The following is a 16,688-nucleotide window of genomic DNA, read 5'->3' as shown; positions in this document are numbered from 1 at the left end:
CAAAAATACAGTAAAAACAGCAATATTGTTTTAAATATTATTACAATTTAAAATAACTATTTTCTATTTAAATATATTTAAAAATTTAATTTATTCCTGTGATGGCAAAGCTGAATTTTCATGTCAACGTCAAGTCCTTAAAATAATTTCTAATCATGTGCTGATTTGCTGCTAAAGAAACGTTTCTTATTATCATCAATGTTGAAAGCAGTTATGCTGCTTTATTTTGTTAGAATTTTTTTCTGGATTCTTTGATGAACAGAAAGTTCAAAAGTACAGCATTTATTTGAAACCGAAATCTTTTGCTACATTAAAATGTCTTTACAGTCACCTTTGATCAATTACCGGTGCATTAAAGTATTCATTTATTTATAAAAGTATCGTACTGACCCCAAACTTTTGAATGCATGTGTGTGTCTATGCAGAAATAGACTTTTAAAAACCATGTGAAATATTCACTGGAGTGAAAAGTGTGACAACATGCCCCAGCGTCCCAAACACAGCGGTAACCGATCCAGGGCGTTTGGCAGTAGTGACATGGCGAAATGCGATAGAGATGGAGTGAAGAATTTCCTCAGACACACACGCCGCATCCCCCGCATTGTTCCGTTGTGCTTCGTGACTCCCTGTCTCCTCTCACTTTCAACATTCTCTCTCCCCCTCATCTCTCCCCCTCCTCCTCCTTTCTCACTAGCTCTCTCCATTGCTCTGTTCTCTATTCCTTAGACGCCTGCCCACCCTTACAGAATGGGGGCAACAGTAATGATCTGGGAAAATCTGTCAGACTCACGACATTATTCTCTCTCACACACACTCTCGAGCGCGGTGGCTTTCCCTGCTCTCTCTGGGAGTATAATGACATTGCATCTGTCTCTTGTGAAGAGGGGGATGCTGGCTTTATACTCTAATGAAGCTGACGCTCAAAGCAGTGTGTTGCATTGATCTCTCGCAGGCCGCGCTGGAATGATACAAATACAAGTTTGCTTGTGACACCTACAAAACATATGTTTACATGAACACACACGCGGACGTTTCTTCAACTTTCAGCTCTTTTATGTATTGATTTTTGTCAAAATTAAATTATTTAAAGTGAATACGTTATTAAAATCGTCTACCACGTCTTCATCATTTGTTTTTGCTACTTTTAAAATGCCTTTTATATCATAAATAATTTAGATTTATTAGTTTTCTTTCATGTCCCAGACTTTCAATCTTAAAACAATCTTTAAAACAAACTTACATTTTTAAAACTAATGAAATAAACACAGCCAACAATGTTGCCCCTTTATAAATTTTGTTAGATTTAGATATGTGAAGAAAACAGATAAATATAGATTAAAAAAACTGAATATTTTTATTGTGTTATTTTCAATCAAGCTGTAATTTTGTTAATGTTTCTAAATATATATTTAATTGTGTAAATTGTGTGTGTTTGGGATACATGAAATGCAAAATTAGCCTTAGAAAGACAAGAGAGTCGCCATTTTATTTAAAACAATTCATTTCATTTTCATTTCCATCACAAAATGAATGGTGATTTTTAATGAGGTTGAAATGACATTTGTGCATGATGGTTCAGGAAAAACATAGTTTAAAATACTTTATTTTCTAATACTCAACAGGGCTAAAAGTGCAGATACAGCAGTTGAAGAAACACATTTACACACAAATTGTCTCTGTCTCTCTCTTTCACACAGTATCAGCAAGTGTATGACGAGGCCTTCATCAGCGCGGTGGTTATCTCGCTTGTCCTCACTTCATTTTTTGCAGTGGTCTATTTTCTCATCATTCCTCAGTATGTAAATGACACATACGCACTATACCTGACACGACAACATAACACGCCTTTTCTTTATTTGCCAGACACACTAAATTGAATACACATTTTACATGCTCAGGTCACTGCATCACACAACACACATGCATATAATATGTGGGAAACCCCTCTCTTTCCCTCTATCTCTCTTGCTGCAGAGGTCTTCTGGTTGTGATTCTTCTGGTTCTCTGTTTGTGTTTCCACATGGCAAGTGTGATGTACCTTCACATCACTCATATACAGGTAACACACACACACACACATACACACACACACACACACGTTTGCTTAGCTGTCTAAATGGGGACATTCCATAGACTTAATGGTATTTATACTGTACAAATTGTATATAATATCCCCTTACACTACCCCTAAACCTACGCATCACAGAAAAGAGAAAACTTTCTGCATTTTTGCATTTTTAAAAAAACTTTAATTACTTTATTTTTATAGTAGATTTACAAATGAGGATGTCCCTAAAGGGAGGTTTTTGGAGATTTTGTCAGGTTTTGGTCACTTTTGGGTACAAATTTGTCCCTAAAATATAGTCAAGTAGGTACAAACACACACACACACAGAGCTCGACTCCCTAGCATCACCTAACAAGCATCCAGAACACGCTTACAGATACCTTAGCATCCACCCACAACCACCACTGTCATTTTCTTCAGAAAAATGTCAAACTCTAGTTGTTGTGTGTTTTGCTCAGCAGGTTTGCTGATTCCTCTCTCCTGTCTTTGTCTGTCTTCTCAGTGCTCTCCTGACTGTCTGACCCTGCAGATCAGAACAGTTCTGTGTGGGTTTCTGGTTCTGCTGATGTACTCCGTGACCCAGGGGTGTGTGGTGAGTGTGTGTGTGTGTGTGTGTAGAGTAGAAGAGAGAATGACTGAGGGTGTTGCTTATGACACTGATGCTAAAGATTGTAGCGGGTTGACTTGTGATAACACTTTAATTGAAGCCTGCATGTAGGCTATAATTTTAAATAAAACAATATTTTAAACATTATAATAACATTCCTTATGTATTAAAGCCACAATATGTAATATTTTTGGATTAAAATATCCAAAAACCACTAGAACATATCTGGTTGACTTGTGTACTTTATCCCAAATGTTTACAACAATGTTTAAATCCAGAGAAATCAGCAATTTCAACCAGTGCATTCGCCTTTCAATGACGCATATCCGCATAACCCTCGATTTCCGTTTTACTTCCGTAGAAACCATAGAAACACCAAAGACTCTTTAATATATTATGTGTTTTATTAGACAGGAGAGCAACTGTTTGGATCCCTTTCTCGACAGAAAATTACTGTGTTAATCTTATTGTTTGAATCCCTTGTTTTTTTGATTTACCGCGAGTAACAAGTTTGTATATGCCTCAGTGTCAAGTGGCTAACATAGCATAATCAGAAAAAACTTTATTTATAGTAACAGTAATAGCATTTTCTCCACCATTCAATACATTTTAAAAATTAATTGCATGCCATTTAGCAGCACAAGTCATCCAGCTTTTATTAAGCTAACTGACGTGAAGGCCAAGTATGGCAACCCATAATCAGAATTTGTCCTATGAATATACTGAATTTAACCCATCCAAATTAGTGCACACATTAGGAGCAGTGACTAGTGAACACACACACACACACACACTGAGCAGTGGGCAGCCATTTACTGCGGTGCCTGGGAGTGATTAATATGATATTCTAATATCGATCTGCAATAAGTGTCTCATACCAGCCACCGAGTAACGTTTACATAACTTTCAACACAATTTTAGTATGATTGTTTTGACGAAGTAAAACAGCGCTGCATTACCCCACAATTTTAATTCGCCAGATGAAGTGACCTGTATGAGTAGTAATTCAGCACTTGTGGCTGTTTTATTAGAATAAAATAAAATAATGTGAATTTAAGTGATCAAACGTAACTGTAACAAAGTTCAAGTTCAGGGAAGAAGGAGGCGGACGTTAAACGTAACTTTAATCGTAAAAAGTGGTCGACTGCAGCATAATAACACGGCAAGGTAAAACACCTTGGGTCATCTTGGCTCTCTTCATACCACAGTAACGTTAATAAAACTTTAAGAAATTAGCTTACCCATGAAAATGATTATTGCCTGAGTCCCGTCGGATTGCTTTCCATTGGAGGTGAAGACGACACCTCCCATGAGTAAGCCTTTGTTATTGTTTTGAAAAAATGACCTATAGTGGCAAAACTTACATATTGTACCTTTAAAGCTTTATACATAAGAAATGTTTTTATAAAGCTTTAAAATACCCTTTGTAATGCATTTTATCATTGTTGCAACCATTCCTTTCAACCGTAATTCGTTGCAACCGAATGAAAGCTTTCTGGGATTAAAGCTTTCCAAATTAAAGCTATCATTTAACTTCCAAACATGCAACATTTCTTTGTAATGTTCTTGTCTTTGTGTGTTTAATTGTGTACGATTTGCTGAACCTGCACAGGTGGGATGTGTACCGTGGTCACTGGTGGGGAATTCCAATGTCTCTGTGGTGACAGTTGTCACAGTGAACGGGACTTCCGACGGCTCCGGGGTGTGCAAATACACTCCGTACATATTTTTATCATGTGTGATGGCGTCGCTATCTGTGGCCCTGTACCTTCGTGTGTCATCACTACCCAAGATCCTCCTGCTTCTCCTTCTCAACATTCTCCACACCGTCGTCATGGAGACCAGCGGTTATAGGAAGGCCATAGGGTGAGTCAAGCTAAACGCAAAGGTTATAGAAATAGATTTCCCAAACTGGGGTTTGCAAGTTGGTGGAAAGATTCTAATAATGTAAAATAATAACTTTTGTAATAGTTACTTAAAATCTCAGCAAGTTAAAGTCAATGTTTTTGGTCAAAAGGCTGAATCCCAGAATTATCTGATAACCTGATGGGTATTATTGTGTGTGTGTGTGTGTGTGTGTGTGTGTTTAGAGGAGGATTCTTTCACACACATGGCTATGACCCGGTTCTGGCAATGCTGTTGTTTTCTGGAGCTCTGGTGCTTCACTGCAGACAGCTGGATCTTAAACTCAGACTGGACTACCTCTGGGCCACCCAGGTGAGTGTACCTGTGTGTGTGTGTGTGTGTGTGTGTGTGTGTGTGTGTGTGTGTGTGTGTGTGTGTGTGTGTGTGTACAACTATCTTTGTGAGGACCGGTTTGAGTTTTAGACCAGCAGAGTAAAGGATGTGGAATCCACGTGTACTAGATGTGGGCCCCGACACTATGTTGCTGTCTGGGTAGCTATGTTTCCATCACCCTGTTTTTATATGCATTTTGAAGTATCGCATCAGAAACAAGTGATAGAGACGCAAGAATAATACAATTTTTAAAAAACGCTCACTTAAGGTGGTGCGAAAAACAGTTAATGTGAATAATGGGAGATGGAAACGCATTTGCCGAATAAATTCTGACGTAGCGAACATTAAACATACGTGAGCAATCAGCTTTTTTCGCTGATGGTGTTTTATTATTATTTGTTATTAGGTTACCAATACCACCGTCATCCGCTCAAACAACTTAATGGAAACACACCTAATTCACATTTGTTTTTTTGTTTTTTGCAAACTTTGAAAAGATTTGCTTCACGTTTGGATGGAAACCCAGCTTATGTGTTCAAAGCTTTGCACGGATTTTACACAGTTATGCATCATTTTGCTCCTTGTGAACTTAAGTAATTTAGCGATCTGTAACATATGACACCCACACACACACACACACACACTGGTTTTCAAGTTTTATGGGGAGTTCCCATAGACATAATGATACAAACTGTATATTTATATCCCCTTACACTAACCATCACAGAAAACTTTCTGCATTTTTACATGCACAAAAAACATCACTTAATATGATTTATAAGCTGTTTTTGGACAATGATTTAAGATATTGCCATTTTTGTGGGGACATTTTGTCCCCATGATGTATGATTTACCAGGCCAGTGTGTATGCATGTGTTTTGTTGCATGTTGTGTGTCTCTGTCATGTTACAGAGAGCTAAAATACTTAAGTTCACAATTTATAAAATTTAGATGAATAATAATTAATTAGATATTTTAATTTATTCCTGGGTTGGCAAAGCTAAATTTGTAAGCATCAATACATCATTATGATCCTTCAGAAATCATTCTAATATGCAGATTATTTTGCTTATTATTATCAGCTGCTTAATATTTTTGTGGAAACCTTGAAACCGAAAATGAATGACCCCACCTTTGAATGGCAGTGTATATTTTTAACAGAAAACACTAAAATATAGTGGAATATCTTGATAAGCATCATCAGCAGTGTGATAGACAAGCTACTGCAACAGTGCCCTCTGGTGGATGCTCATTTTCAGACTGTAATTCTAAATATTTTATCAATAAACTCTCCAGTGACTGTACAGGTAATACAGCTAGTATGAGTATACGGGTAATTATTAATATTTCTATTTGTGTGTTTCATCCTCAGGCTGCAGAGGAGAGAGATGACATGGAGAGAGTGAAGTTGGACAATAAGAGGATTCTGTTCAACCTTCTCCCTGCACATGTAGCTCAACACTTCCTGCTGTCCAACCCACGAAACATGGTCAGATTTCATTTACAGGTCACAGAGGGTTAAAGGCAACATGAATTGCCATTCCTAGAGTTTTTAAAGGGTTAGTAGACCCAAAAACGACCCCATAGTTTACTCACCCTCAAGCCATCCTAGGTGTATATGATTTTTTTTCTTTCAGCCAAACACAATCAGAGAATAGAGCCTGAGATCAGTTCATCCATCCATCATAAAAGTAATCCATACGACTCCAGGGGGTTAGTAAAGGCCTTCTGAAGTGAAGCGATGCATTTTTGTAAGAAAAATATTAATATTTATAACTTTGTAAACTATAATCACTGGCTTCCGGAAACGGCCGTACGCGAGTCAAGTTCTGGCAACAGAGTGACTATGAATTAGAAGTCTAAAATTAGAATTTTTAAAGAGAAATGTCAGAGGAGCTTGAGTTTGTTGCCCAGCGCGGTTTGTTTGAACCACGAGAGGCGTCTAATCTCACCTAAGCTTACGCTACTCCTACACCCTACATCATGCGTCGGGTCAGAGGTCACTCTTCAGCTGGAACTAGACTAGTGTACGGCCGTTACCGGAAGCTAGTGATTATAGTTTATGAAGTTTATAAAAATGCATTGCTTCGCTTCAGAAGGCCTTTATTAACCCCTGGAGCCGTATGGATTACTTTTATGATGGATGGATGCACCCCACTGCGCAATGTGACGTCGGAGTGACGTCTTTTTCATGTAATTATTGGACGTCCAAATTCGGTCCATTGAAGGGGTTGTTTTGTAACGCCAGGCGACGTCTTTTTTCGACATCTAATGTTGACGTCCGTCCACAAAAGTTCGTTTGTGGGAAGAAGGAAGGAGACGGGGTCGGCTTGCTGTGGATCGTGTGTTTTATTAGATAAGTCTTTTCCAAACAATAATCACGCTCAGTGCGCTCTCTCACACACTCTTCAATAACTTTCTCCTCAAACAAAACAACGGCTCCTTCTCGTGAGACAACAGGCAGAGACACACACACACACACACACTCTTTTCCCTGTCACAAAGATCGCTGAACCCAGCTTTTCCCAGTTCAAAGGTCCAATGTTGAACGTCAATATGACGTCCGTCGTCCAAGTTGGGTCATGGTTGGACGTCCAAATAGTGGACCTAGTTTGGACGTCGACTAGATGTCCAGAATTGGTCATGGACCGACGGACCCGATATAGACATGATCTGCACGTCTATCCGACGTTCAGTGTTTAGTGGGACTTTTTTGGGCTTCAAAATAGGTCCGTTTTGAATTCATGCGGTACTAAAAATGTACATCTTGGTTGTTGTAATTCCCGGAGTCACCACTTCATGGCAGTGTTGTTGTGATCCAGCTGCTAATTAGGTGAGAGGTCAGCGCAGATGCTTTGATGATAGCTTGTTTTGATAGTTTTGATCATGTAATTTAGATAACATTATGATTGTGTGTTGTGTAAATGCTCAGCTACTCCATCTGACTTTGTGATCTCACTCACCAGGCTTCATTGTGAGGCCTTATGAACACAATGAATGTGTGATTACACTCCCGTTATGCAGTTTGTTATGTTTTATATGTTTGCTGCATGCTCAACACATGCCACTCGCCTATTTTCCTGTCCAAGATCCTTTCCAAGGAATTGATGCAATCAGACATCCTGAAATCTGTTACGGTTGCTCTGAAGCAAGCATCCTCTCCTGAGCGTGGAATTCTATTGTAAACAGTGGCACGGGGAAGTGAAAATCTTGGACACGCAGTATACACAAAAAGCGCACACAAGATGCAACCATCACTGGAATTATTGCATTCTTTCCACAGGCAAATTATTTCCTTTTATTTAAATTTCACTTAACCTCAATTTTTTTCTTCTTTTTCTTTTTTACTACAACAAAGGCTTGAAAAAGTGTGCATTTGTCCCTGGAGTCCACTTGTTTTCTTACACCACAAAAAACAAAAAACACTCTAAATTAGTTTTACATGACAATTTTTCACCCCCTCTTTGACTTTTATAATAAAAACACACTGTTTTGCTTAAGACTTTTATATTATATCCATTAAAATGCTTGGGGTCAGTAAGTTTTTTAATTAATACTTTTATTCAGCAAGGATGCTTTGAATTGGTCAAAAGTAAAATCACTTATACTTTCAAAAAAGATTTCTATTTCAAATAAATGCTGTTCTTTTGAACTCTGTATTCATTAAAGAATCCTGAAAAAAAAAATCATGGTATTAAGCAGCATAACTGTTTTCAGCATTGATAATAATCAGAAATGTTTCTTGAGCAGCAAATCAGCATAATAGAATGATTTCTGTAGGATCATGTGACACTGAAGACTGGAGTAATGATGCTGAAAATTCAGCTTTGCATCACAACAATAATTTTAAATAGCAATAATATTTCACAATATTACTGTTTTTACTGTCAAATAATCAAATAAGAGATTTCTTACAACATCTTTCCCACCCCAAACTTTGATCAGTAATGTAAAATGGCTAACCTTGTATGATTTCAGACTAAAGCATTAACATGACATTTAAAAAGACAAAATATTGCTTTATTCCGACTGGAATCAAACATTTAAAGTGCATGTAAATGCTAATATTACTTTGTTAAATAAAAATGCACAGTTATCCTAATCTTTTGGCACCATGTTTCTTGTTGACATCCATAAGACACCAAATTGTTGCAATGGTTATGACCAAATCATACATTTTGGAGGGACTCCTGTAATCCATAAATTCAGAATGATAATTAAAGGGAGTCACTTCTGCATTTAAATGCGGTTGTCACTCCCAAAACTTTGTAGTGTGTATGTGACTACATGCAGTAGTAAATTAAACTCTTCTATTTCAGAAGACCAAGAAAAATCCCCTTTTTTGTGACTGTTTTAGTGTATAAACCGTTGTGATGCGCTTGTATCTTTGATTTAAGATGGCCAGGTCAATCTGATGTACTCTACCCTTCAATATCGAGAGCAAGTTTTGCTTTGACCAAAGTCAGCTTGTCCAGTTCATGGGTGTCGTGACTAATGACTGTAAGCTTATATTCCCAGCTCAGCCTAGATCGGTGGTATCATCCCCTGAGGGTCTCATGTCTTTTTCCTTTCCTGCTCTTTCACTGTTCCAGGACCTGTATTATCAGTCTTACTCTCAGGTGGGCGTCCTGTTCGCCTCCATCCCCAACTTCAATGACTTCTACATTGAGCTGGATGGAAACAACATGGGTGTGGAATGCCTCCGGCTGCTAAACGAGATTATTGCTGACTTTGATGCGGTGAGAATTTCTTGTTTCCCAGTCCGAGAAATGTATGTTTTGGCTCAGTGTGTGAGTTACCTTAATCCCACACTAGGCTTCATTTATTTCTCCATCACACCATCTCTCTCTCTCTTTCTGTCTGTAGTTGATGGATAAGGAATGCTACAAAGACATTGAGAAGATCAAAACTATTGGCAGTACTTACATGGCTGCGGTCGGACTCGTCCCCACTGAGGGATCCAAGGTACACAAAGTGTGTGTGTGTGTGTGTGTGCATACACAGCAAAAATCATTTTCTCAATCAGAATTTTTGCCTTATTTTCCAAGATACAATTACTTGAACTTCAAGTCTTGAAGCAAAAAACAAAACCTTGGGAAATTAAGGGAATTTGGCCTTTGTGTTTCCTCATATTTATTCTCCTGTGAAACAAGAAGTCATAGTGAGACAATTTCATGTTCCCAGTCACCATGCTAAAAAATGTAAATATGAATGGGAATATGCTTCAGGATCATGTGACACTGAAGACTGGAGTAATGATGCTGAAAATTCAGCTTTGCATCACAGCAATAATTTTAAATAGCAATAATATTTCACAATATTTTTACTGTCAAATAATCAAATAAGAGATTTCTTACAAAATCTTTCCCACCCCAAACTTTGAACAGTAATGTAAAATGGCTAACCTCGTATGATTTCAGACTAAAGCATTAACATGACATTTAAAAAGACCAAATATTGCTTTATTCCGACTGGAATCAAACATTTAAAGTGCATGTAAATGCTAATATAACTTTGTTAAACAAAAATGCACAGTTATCCTAATCTTTTGGCACTATGTTTCTTGTTGACATCCTTAAGACACCAAATTGTTGCAATGGTTATGACCAAATCATAATTTTGGAGGGACTCCTGTAATCCATAAATTCAGAATGATAATTAAAGGGAGTCACTTCTGCATTTAAATGCGGTTGTCACTCCCGAAACTTTGTAGTGTGTATGTGTCAGACTCGTCCCCACTGAGGGATCCAAGGTACACAAAGTGTGTGTGTGTGTGTGTGTGTGTGTGTGTGTGTGTGTGTGTGTGTGTGTGTGTGTGTGCATACACAGCAAAAATCATTTTCTTAATCAGAATTTTTGCCTTATTTTCCAAGATACAATTACTTGAACTTCAAGTCTTAAACGTAAATATGAATGGGAATATGCTTCAGAGATATTTTACTCATAACATATTCTAGGGGTGCCAATAATTGTGGCCAATGTGTTTTGGGGAAAAACATGTATTTCATAATGTGATTTACCCCCCACTTTCAATCTTTTTACTTCAATGAAAGGTTCGATTTTTATGAATGTTTTGAATGAAAGATCAAACGATGCAGATTTATTTTTACAGCCATCTTTGATCATATTAACCAGGGATGCCAATAATTCTGACCACAACTGAATATATTAGATATTTTTTCAGGATTCTTTGATGAATAGAAAGTTCAAAAGAACAGCATTTATTAGAAATATTGTATATTACATACATAAAGTGTTTACTGTCACCTTGCTTTTACTGACCCCAAACTCAAAGTTTGAATTTTTCTTACCCTATTAATTTTTTAAAGCATAAATCTAACAGAATTTGGTGAGTTTTACACTTAAAAAGAAGGAAAACATTTTTGTTTAATGATTTATTGAAAACAAGTCTTATTGGGTGTGTTCAAGATCTTGAAAAGTGAGAGCATCAAGAGAGAACTTGTGTGTGTGTGTGCGTTTGAGATAATCTCAGATTGTATTTGCATTTGGACATGAAAGGTGAATATCTTGTTATGCTACCAGTCAAACCTGCCACTGCTTTGAAAGCAAAACTAACATCAAATGCGAACACACATGCATTTGGTTTTCTATCATAGTGAAGGCTTTCCATTGACTTTGACTGCTATTTTTATACTGAGCTAATGCTATTTTCTCCAAACCCTAAAGCTAACATAAACACACACCTCCCATTAATTAAAGGAATAGTTCACCCAAAAATAATTTTTTTAAAAACCTGTATGACACAAAAGACATTTTGAAGAATGCTTGTAACCAAACAGTTTTAGTGTCCATCGACTTCCACTGTATGGACAAAAACAAACAAAGACTGAGACATTTCTCAAAATATTGTCTTTTAAGTTCCACAGAAAAAAAAATGTCATACAGGTTCTGAACGAGATGAGGGTGAGTAAATGATGACGTAATTTTTGGGTGAACTTTCCCTTAAAATCTCAGATTGCTGATGTAATGTTTCACTGCGGTCAGATGATATGACATAGTCAAAATGACATGATATAAAAAGTAAAGTTCTGTCATCATGTATTCACCCTCATGTCACTCTAAACCTTTAGGATGGAGCACATAAACCTCCATGGAACACAAAGGATGAAGCTAAAAATGTCCAAGTTTCTCTACTCCATAAACCAAAAGCTCTGAAAATCCCATTTGCACATCCTCATATTCACACTTTTATGAAACACCGGTCAAAATTTTGAGAGAACAGCAACTTAAAAGGATGGTTCGGAGTAATTTCAACCTAGGGTCCTTTGCACCATGACCTCGAGCCTTTTCGCTGAATTTTGAAAGCTTTATAAATGCTTGGATTTTCAGATCAACACTTAAAAAGTATTTCGAATATCATCCAGTTATCAATACATTTCTATGGAGTGTTAAATTCACTAGCTTTTCCCTTACACTTGTGAGTTTTGCAATGGACTTTTACGTGCTTTTCCCAAATCACGGAAGTGACCTCGACGTCCCGGTTAGCAGTAGCATAAGCCACCTGACACACTCTCTGTCTTATAACAAGTGTATAGAGTTGTCAGTATATGAATAATGTGTGTCTGTTCTTCCTCAACAGGTAAAGAAGTCCATTTCTGCACACCTGTGCACAGTGGCTGATTTTGCCATCGAGATGTTTGACGTCCTGGATGCGATCAACTACCAGTCCTACAACGACTTTGTGCTTCGAGTTGGTGAGTGACCTTGTTAGAGCGAGGTGTCAGCCATGTGTTTGTGTGAGTTAATGTGCGTAAATGAGTGTGTTTTTGTGTATGAGTAGAGGAAATACGTCAGTAAGTGTACACATTGTGCCGGACATCCCGCATCCAGAAGGATGTCCTGAGTGTAACCTATTTTGTAGGGAACAGATTACATGTAACAAACACATAATTGCACTAATGCACAATAATGAACCCTCTACACTACATACACACTTCATTAAAAAAATGACAAAACATTCTTGTCATGAATTTACACAAGACGCAGGTTTTTCACACGCAGACAGACAGCAGAAGTTTAAAGGGATACTCCACTTTTTTTTGGAAATAGGCTCATTTTACAACTCCCCCAGAGTTAAAGAGTTGTACCGTTTTCGAATCCATTTAGCCGATCTCCGGGTCTGGCAGTACCACTTTTAGCATAGCTTAGCATAGATCATTGAATCGGACATGACCATTAGCATCTCTCTCAAAAAAATGACCAAAGAGTTTCGCAGCGCCTGAAAAAAGGTCTAATAGGTTAGACAAACTTAGTCCCAGTCATGTTTGAAGTTACTGAGCTGGGGACTATTTTCAGGCGCTGCGTCATATCATTACGCCTGCTGCACTCATGGTTTGGCAGCAAAGTTTCTTGATTATTACGCAGGAATGAGAGTATAGTTCCTAAACATAGCCTAGAAAATCGCAACTTTTCATTTTCCGTCAGTCTTAGTACACGATGTAACTACAGAAGAGTCAAGTTTTAAATAGGAAAAATATCGAAACTCTTTGGTCATTTTTTTGAGAGAGATGCTAATGGTCATGTCCGATTCAATGATCTATGCTAAGCTATGCTAAAAGTGGTACCGCCAGAACCGGAGTTCGGCTGAATGGATTCGAAAACGGTAAAACTCAACTGTTTAACTCTGGGGGAGTTGTAAAATGAGCCTATTTCTAAAAAAAGTGGAGTATCCCTTTAACACAGGGAGCTGCTCGGAAAAGCATACATGCTACAAATCATTTTTAATGAGAAGGGCAGAAAGATTTTTTAAGCAGCCTGACAATAAAATTGCAGTTATGAGAAGTAATTTCGCAATATACTAATAATGTAGTAAGATATTTTCTGCTGATGTAACCAAGGCCACATGGTCAGTAAAAAATAATAAGATAAAATTATACTATTTATTTGTATAAACATTACTGCTGAAAAAAGTTTTTGGGTCAGTGTGTTTATTTTGAAATAAATTAATCTTTTTTTTTTTTCTTTTTTTTTTTTTTACAGAAAGGCACATTAAATTGATCAAGTGACCGCAAAGACATTTATAATAAAAAAATAAAGATTTCTATTTCAAATAAATGCTGTTCTTTTGAACTTTCTATTTATCATAGAATCCTGACAAAAATGCATTACAGTTTCCACAAAAATATTTAGCAGCACAACTGTTTTCAAAATTAAAAATAATAAGAAATGTTTCTTGAGCATCAAATCATATTAGAATGAATTCTGGAGGATCACTGAACACTGGAGTAAATGATGCTGAATGCATCACAGGAATATATAACTGTTTTCTATTTTAAAATATTTAAAAAAACAAACAAATTAAATCATATTTCACAATATTACTGTTTTACAGTATTTTTGATATTGAGATTTTTAAGTTAAATCTGATTTACTGAATTACTGATGGATTTGATTCATTGATCAGGCATTAATGTGGGTCCAGTGGTTGCTGGAGTGATCGGGGCTCGCAGGCCTCAGTACGACATCTGGGGAAACACAGTCAACGTCGCCAGCAGAATGGACAGCACTGGAGTTCAGGGCAAAATACAGGTAACACACTGTGACTTACACCACCCTTACAAAAAAAATAAGTGTACTTCAAGTTCATTTTATTAAGTATACTTAAGTAAAGTTCAAGTATATTTTGAAGTATACTTTATGTAGGAAGTATACTAATATTAAAGGGTTAGTTCACCCTAAAAAGTAACTAATGACAGAATTTTTGGGTGAACTAACGTACAGTGTACTAGCAGTATACTTGTAAGTGTACTATTTCAGTACTACTTGTCAAAAATAGTCGATCTCCGAATGCAATGCAACAGGGAGGAGAGTAAAGATGGAAAGCTCCTAAAGCTTAGTTCCATATAAATTCACAGATAATTTGTTGTTTTGTTGTTAATGAAAATCAATATTGACCTTGTATTTGAAAAAGGATCCTCATATAAGAAACAATACTAAAATTCATTTGCAGTCAGAGTCACTTGAGTCAGTTAATTTGCATTCAGAGATTGACTATTTTTGACTGTCAAAATGCCGGCGGACACAGCTACAGTGAGTTGTTCAAAATCTTTCTTTTTAGTAAACTCTGTACACAAACCATGTTCTCAATGCTCAAGTTCATGTGTAGAGCCCCTGGTGATACTTCGAGCAAAGTTTCATGTTGTGTCGAGCCTTCTTAGTGTTGCACTCCCATTCAAAAGGCAATTTAACCGAAAACGAAAATACGGTCAATCTTAAAAGTGGCGTTTCCATTCTAATTATGCTTTTAAACTAAAGTTTGCCTCGGGTAGATTAACAAAAAGACCCTAGGTTGCATTTTGGCGAGAGTTACGCTTTAAGCAAACTACTAATTAGCAAACTACGTATTAATTTTTTATACTTTAAATATACCTTTAACTGTTCTTTAACTCTTTCCCCGCCAGTGTTTTGCTGCTAGCCAACACCAACATTTTTGATCATTTAAAACTTTCATGGCCTACAAAATATTGAGTTGAGTATCTGAACATGCAATTTATCAAAAGAAAGAACAGAGCCTCTGCTTTTAAACAAACAAACAACAACAACAAAACCATTTATGCTAGCTTAATGCATTCATTTTTTATCAACACTTGAATGTGTACGTTTTTTGTCGTCAAAAACTTAGTCCAGAGCGAAGATCAAAACACAGATGGAGTAGATCGAGTCCATCAACACCCCTAATGCTTGCACAGTCCAATAGCTCATCCTGGGTCAACATTTTATTTGGTCACTTTAGGCAGTTTTGATTTATATGCTGTTTAATGTTTGACGATCGCGTTATTTTACATTTGCATAAGCAATGCTTTTATCGCTTGTCTCTGCTTCTTCGCCTGTGTTTTGATCCAGAGATTCAACACTCTTTCAGAAGATGCGTAATAGCACCCTCTACTGTATAACAGAGAAAACAAGGATTGCCGGAAATTTCCGTCAGGAAGCATTGTGTCTTAAATGACAGAAAATTCCGTCAATGGCGGGGAAAGAGTTAAGTAGATCTGAAGTAAATTCCTATGTACACTGCCAGTGGACTACACAAAAATTTACATACTCAGAATTAGGAACATATCAGTTTTCTTTATAAATCAAGATTTTTCAAACAATGTAATCTATAAGACTACAGGGAAAAAAGTATTTAATAGGCAAATCAATAAAAAGAGTAACCGCCTACAAGCCAAGTATACTTAGAATACTTAATTATACATCTCGATCAAAAGATTGAGTACAAGTATAGGCCAAATATACTTTTTTTTGTCAGTATACAGTAGGTCAAGTGTAATTTTAAGTCTATTTCTGAGAAGTACATAAAAAGAAGACTAAAAGTATACTTTCTTATTTTTATTTGAAAAGAAGTACACTAATAGCACACTTGAATAAACTTCTTTTTTGTAAAGGTGAACTAGAACGCCACTCCAAACACATCTGACTTTATTTGCTTCTACATTCCCAGGTGACAGAGGATGTCTTCCGCCTACTCTCCGGTTATTATCACTTCCTGTGTCGCGGCCAGGTCAGCGTGAAGGGCAAAGGTCAAATGCTCACCTACTTTCTGGAGGGCCGAACCCCGCAAGGCATGAACCCCACGCGATCCAAGAATCCAGAGCGTGGTTTGAGCCCCTGCATAAGGACCAAGCTGGGGTCCGCGCCCGCTGTCAGCAGTTACGGTGTGAAAAGTCTCACCGTAGGGCACATTAGCACCCCAAATAACAGCATTCTGTACCTGCCCTCCGTATCCGTCGATGTAGAGATGGAGGTGTGATCGCGA

The 16,688-nt window shown here is 37.2% G+C and overlaps 1 protein-coding gene across 2 annotated transcripts in view; it reads left to right on the top strand.

Moving 5' to 3' along the window:
* The window catches only part of adcy1a (adenylate cyclase 1a), a 42,326-nt gene extending 25,638 nt beyond the window's left edge, over window positions 1-16,688 (top strand). Inside the window, exons 10-21 of one of the 2 annotated variants that reach the window (XR_014603477.1) lie at window positions 1,698-1,795; window positions 1,975-2,059; window positions 2,570-2,659; window positions 4,287-4,540; window positions 4,765-4,891; window positions 6,285-6,401; window positions 9,505-9,651; window positions 9,779-9,877; window positions 12,513-12,627; window positions 14,337-14,461; window positions 15,776-15,910; window positions 16,374-16,507. Coding sequence is in view for 1 of the 2 variants with exons in the window: in XM_084092039.1 (XP_083948165.1) it covers window positions 1,698-1,795; window positions 1,975-2,059; window positions 2,570-2,659; window positions 4,287-4,540; window positions 4,765-4,891; window positions 6,285-6,401; window positions 9,505-9,651; window positions 9,779-9,877; window positions 12,513-12,627; window positions 14,337-14,461; window positions 16,374-16,682 (1,566 nt within the window). In the remaining variant the exon portion in view is untranslated. Of the gene's footprint in view, window positions 1-1,697; window positions 1,796-1,974; window positions 2,060-2,569; window positions 2,660-4,286; window positions 4,541-4,764; window positions 4,892-6,284; window positions 6,402-9,504; window positions 9,652-9,778; window positions 9,878-12,512; window positions 12,628-14,336; window positions 14,462-15,775; window positions 15,911-16,373 lie in introns of both variants that reach the window. The other variant, XM_084092039.1, reaches the window with a different exon arrangement.

The sequence above is a fragment of the Abramis brama genome, assembly GCF_963993115.1.
Source record: "Abramis brama genome assembly, chromosome: 18".
NCBI classification, from domain to species: Eukaryota; Metazoa; Chordata; class Actinopteri; order Cypriniformes; family Leuciscidae; genus Abramis; species Abramis brama.
This window is presented reverse-complemented; position numbering and strand designations above follow the sequence as displayed.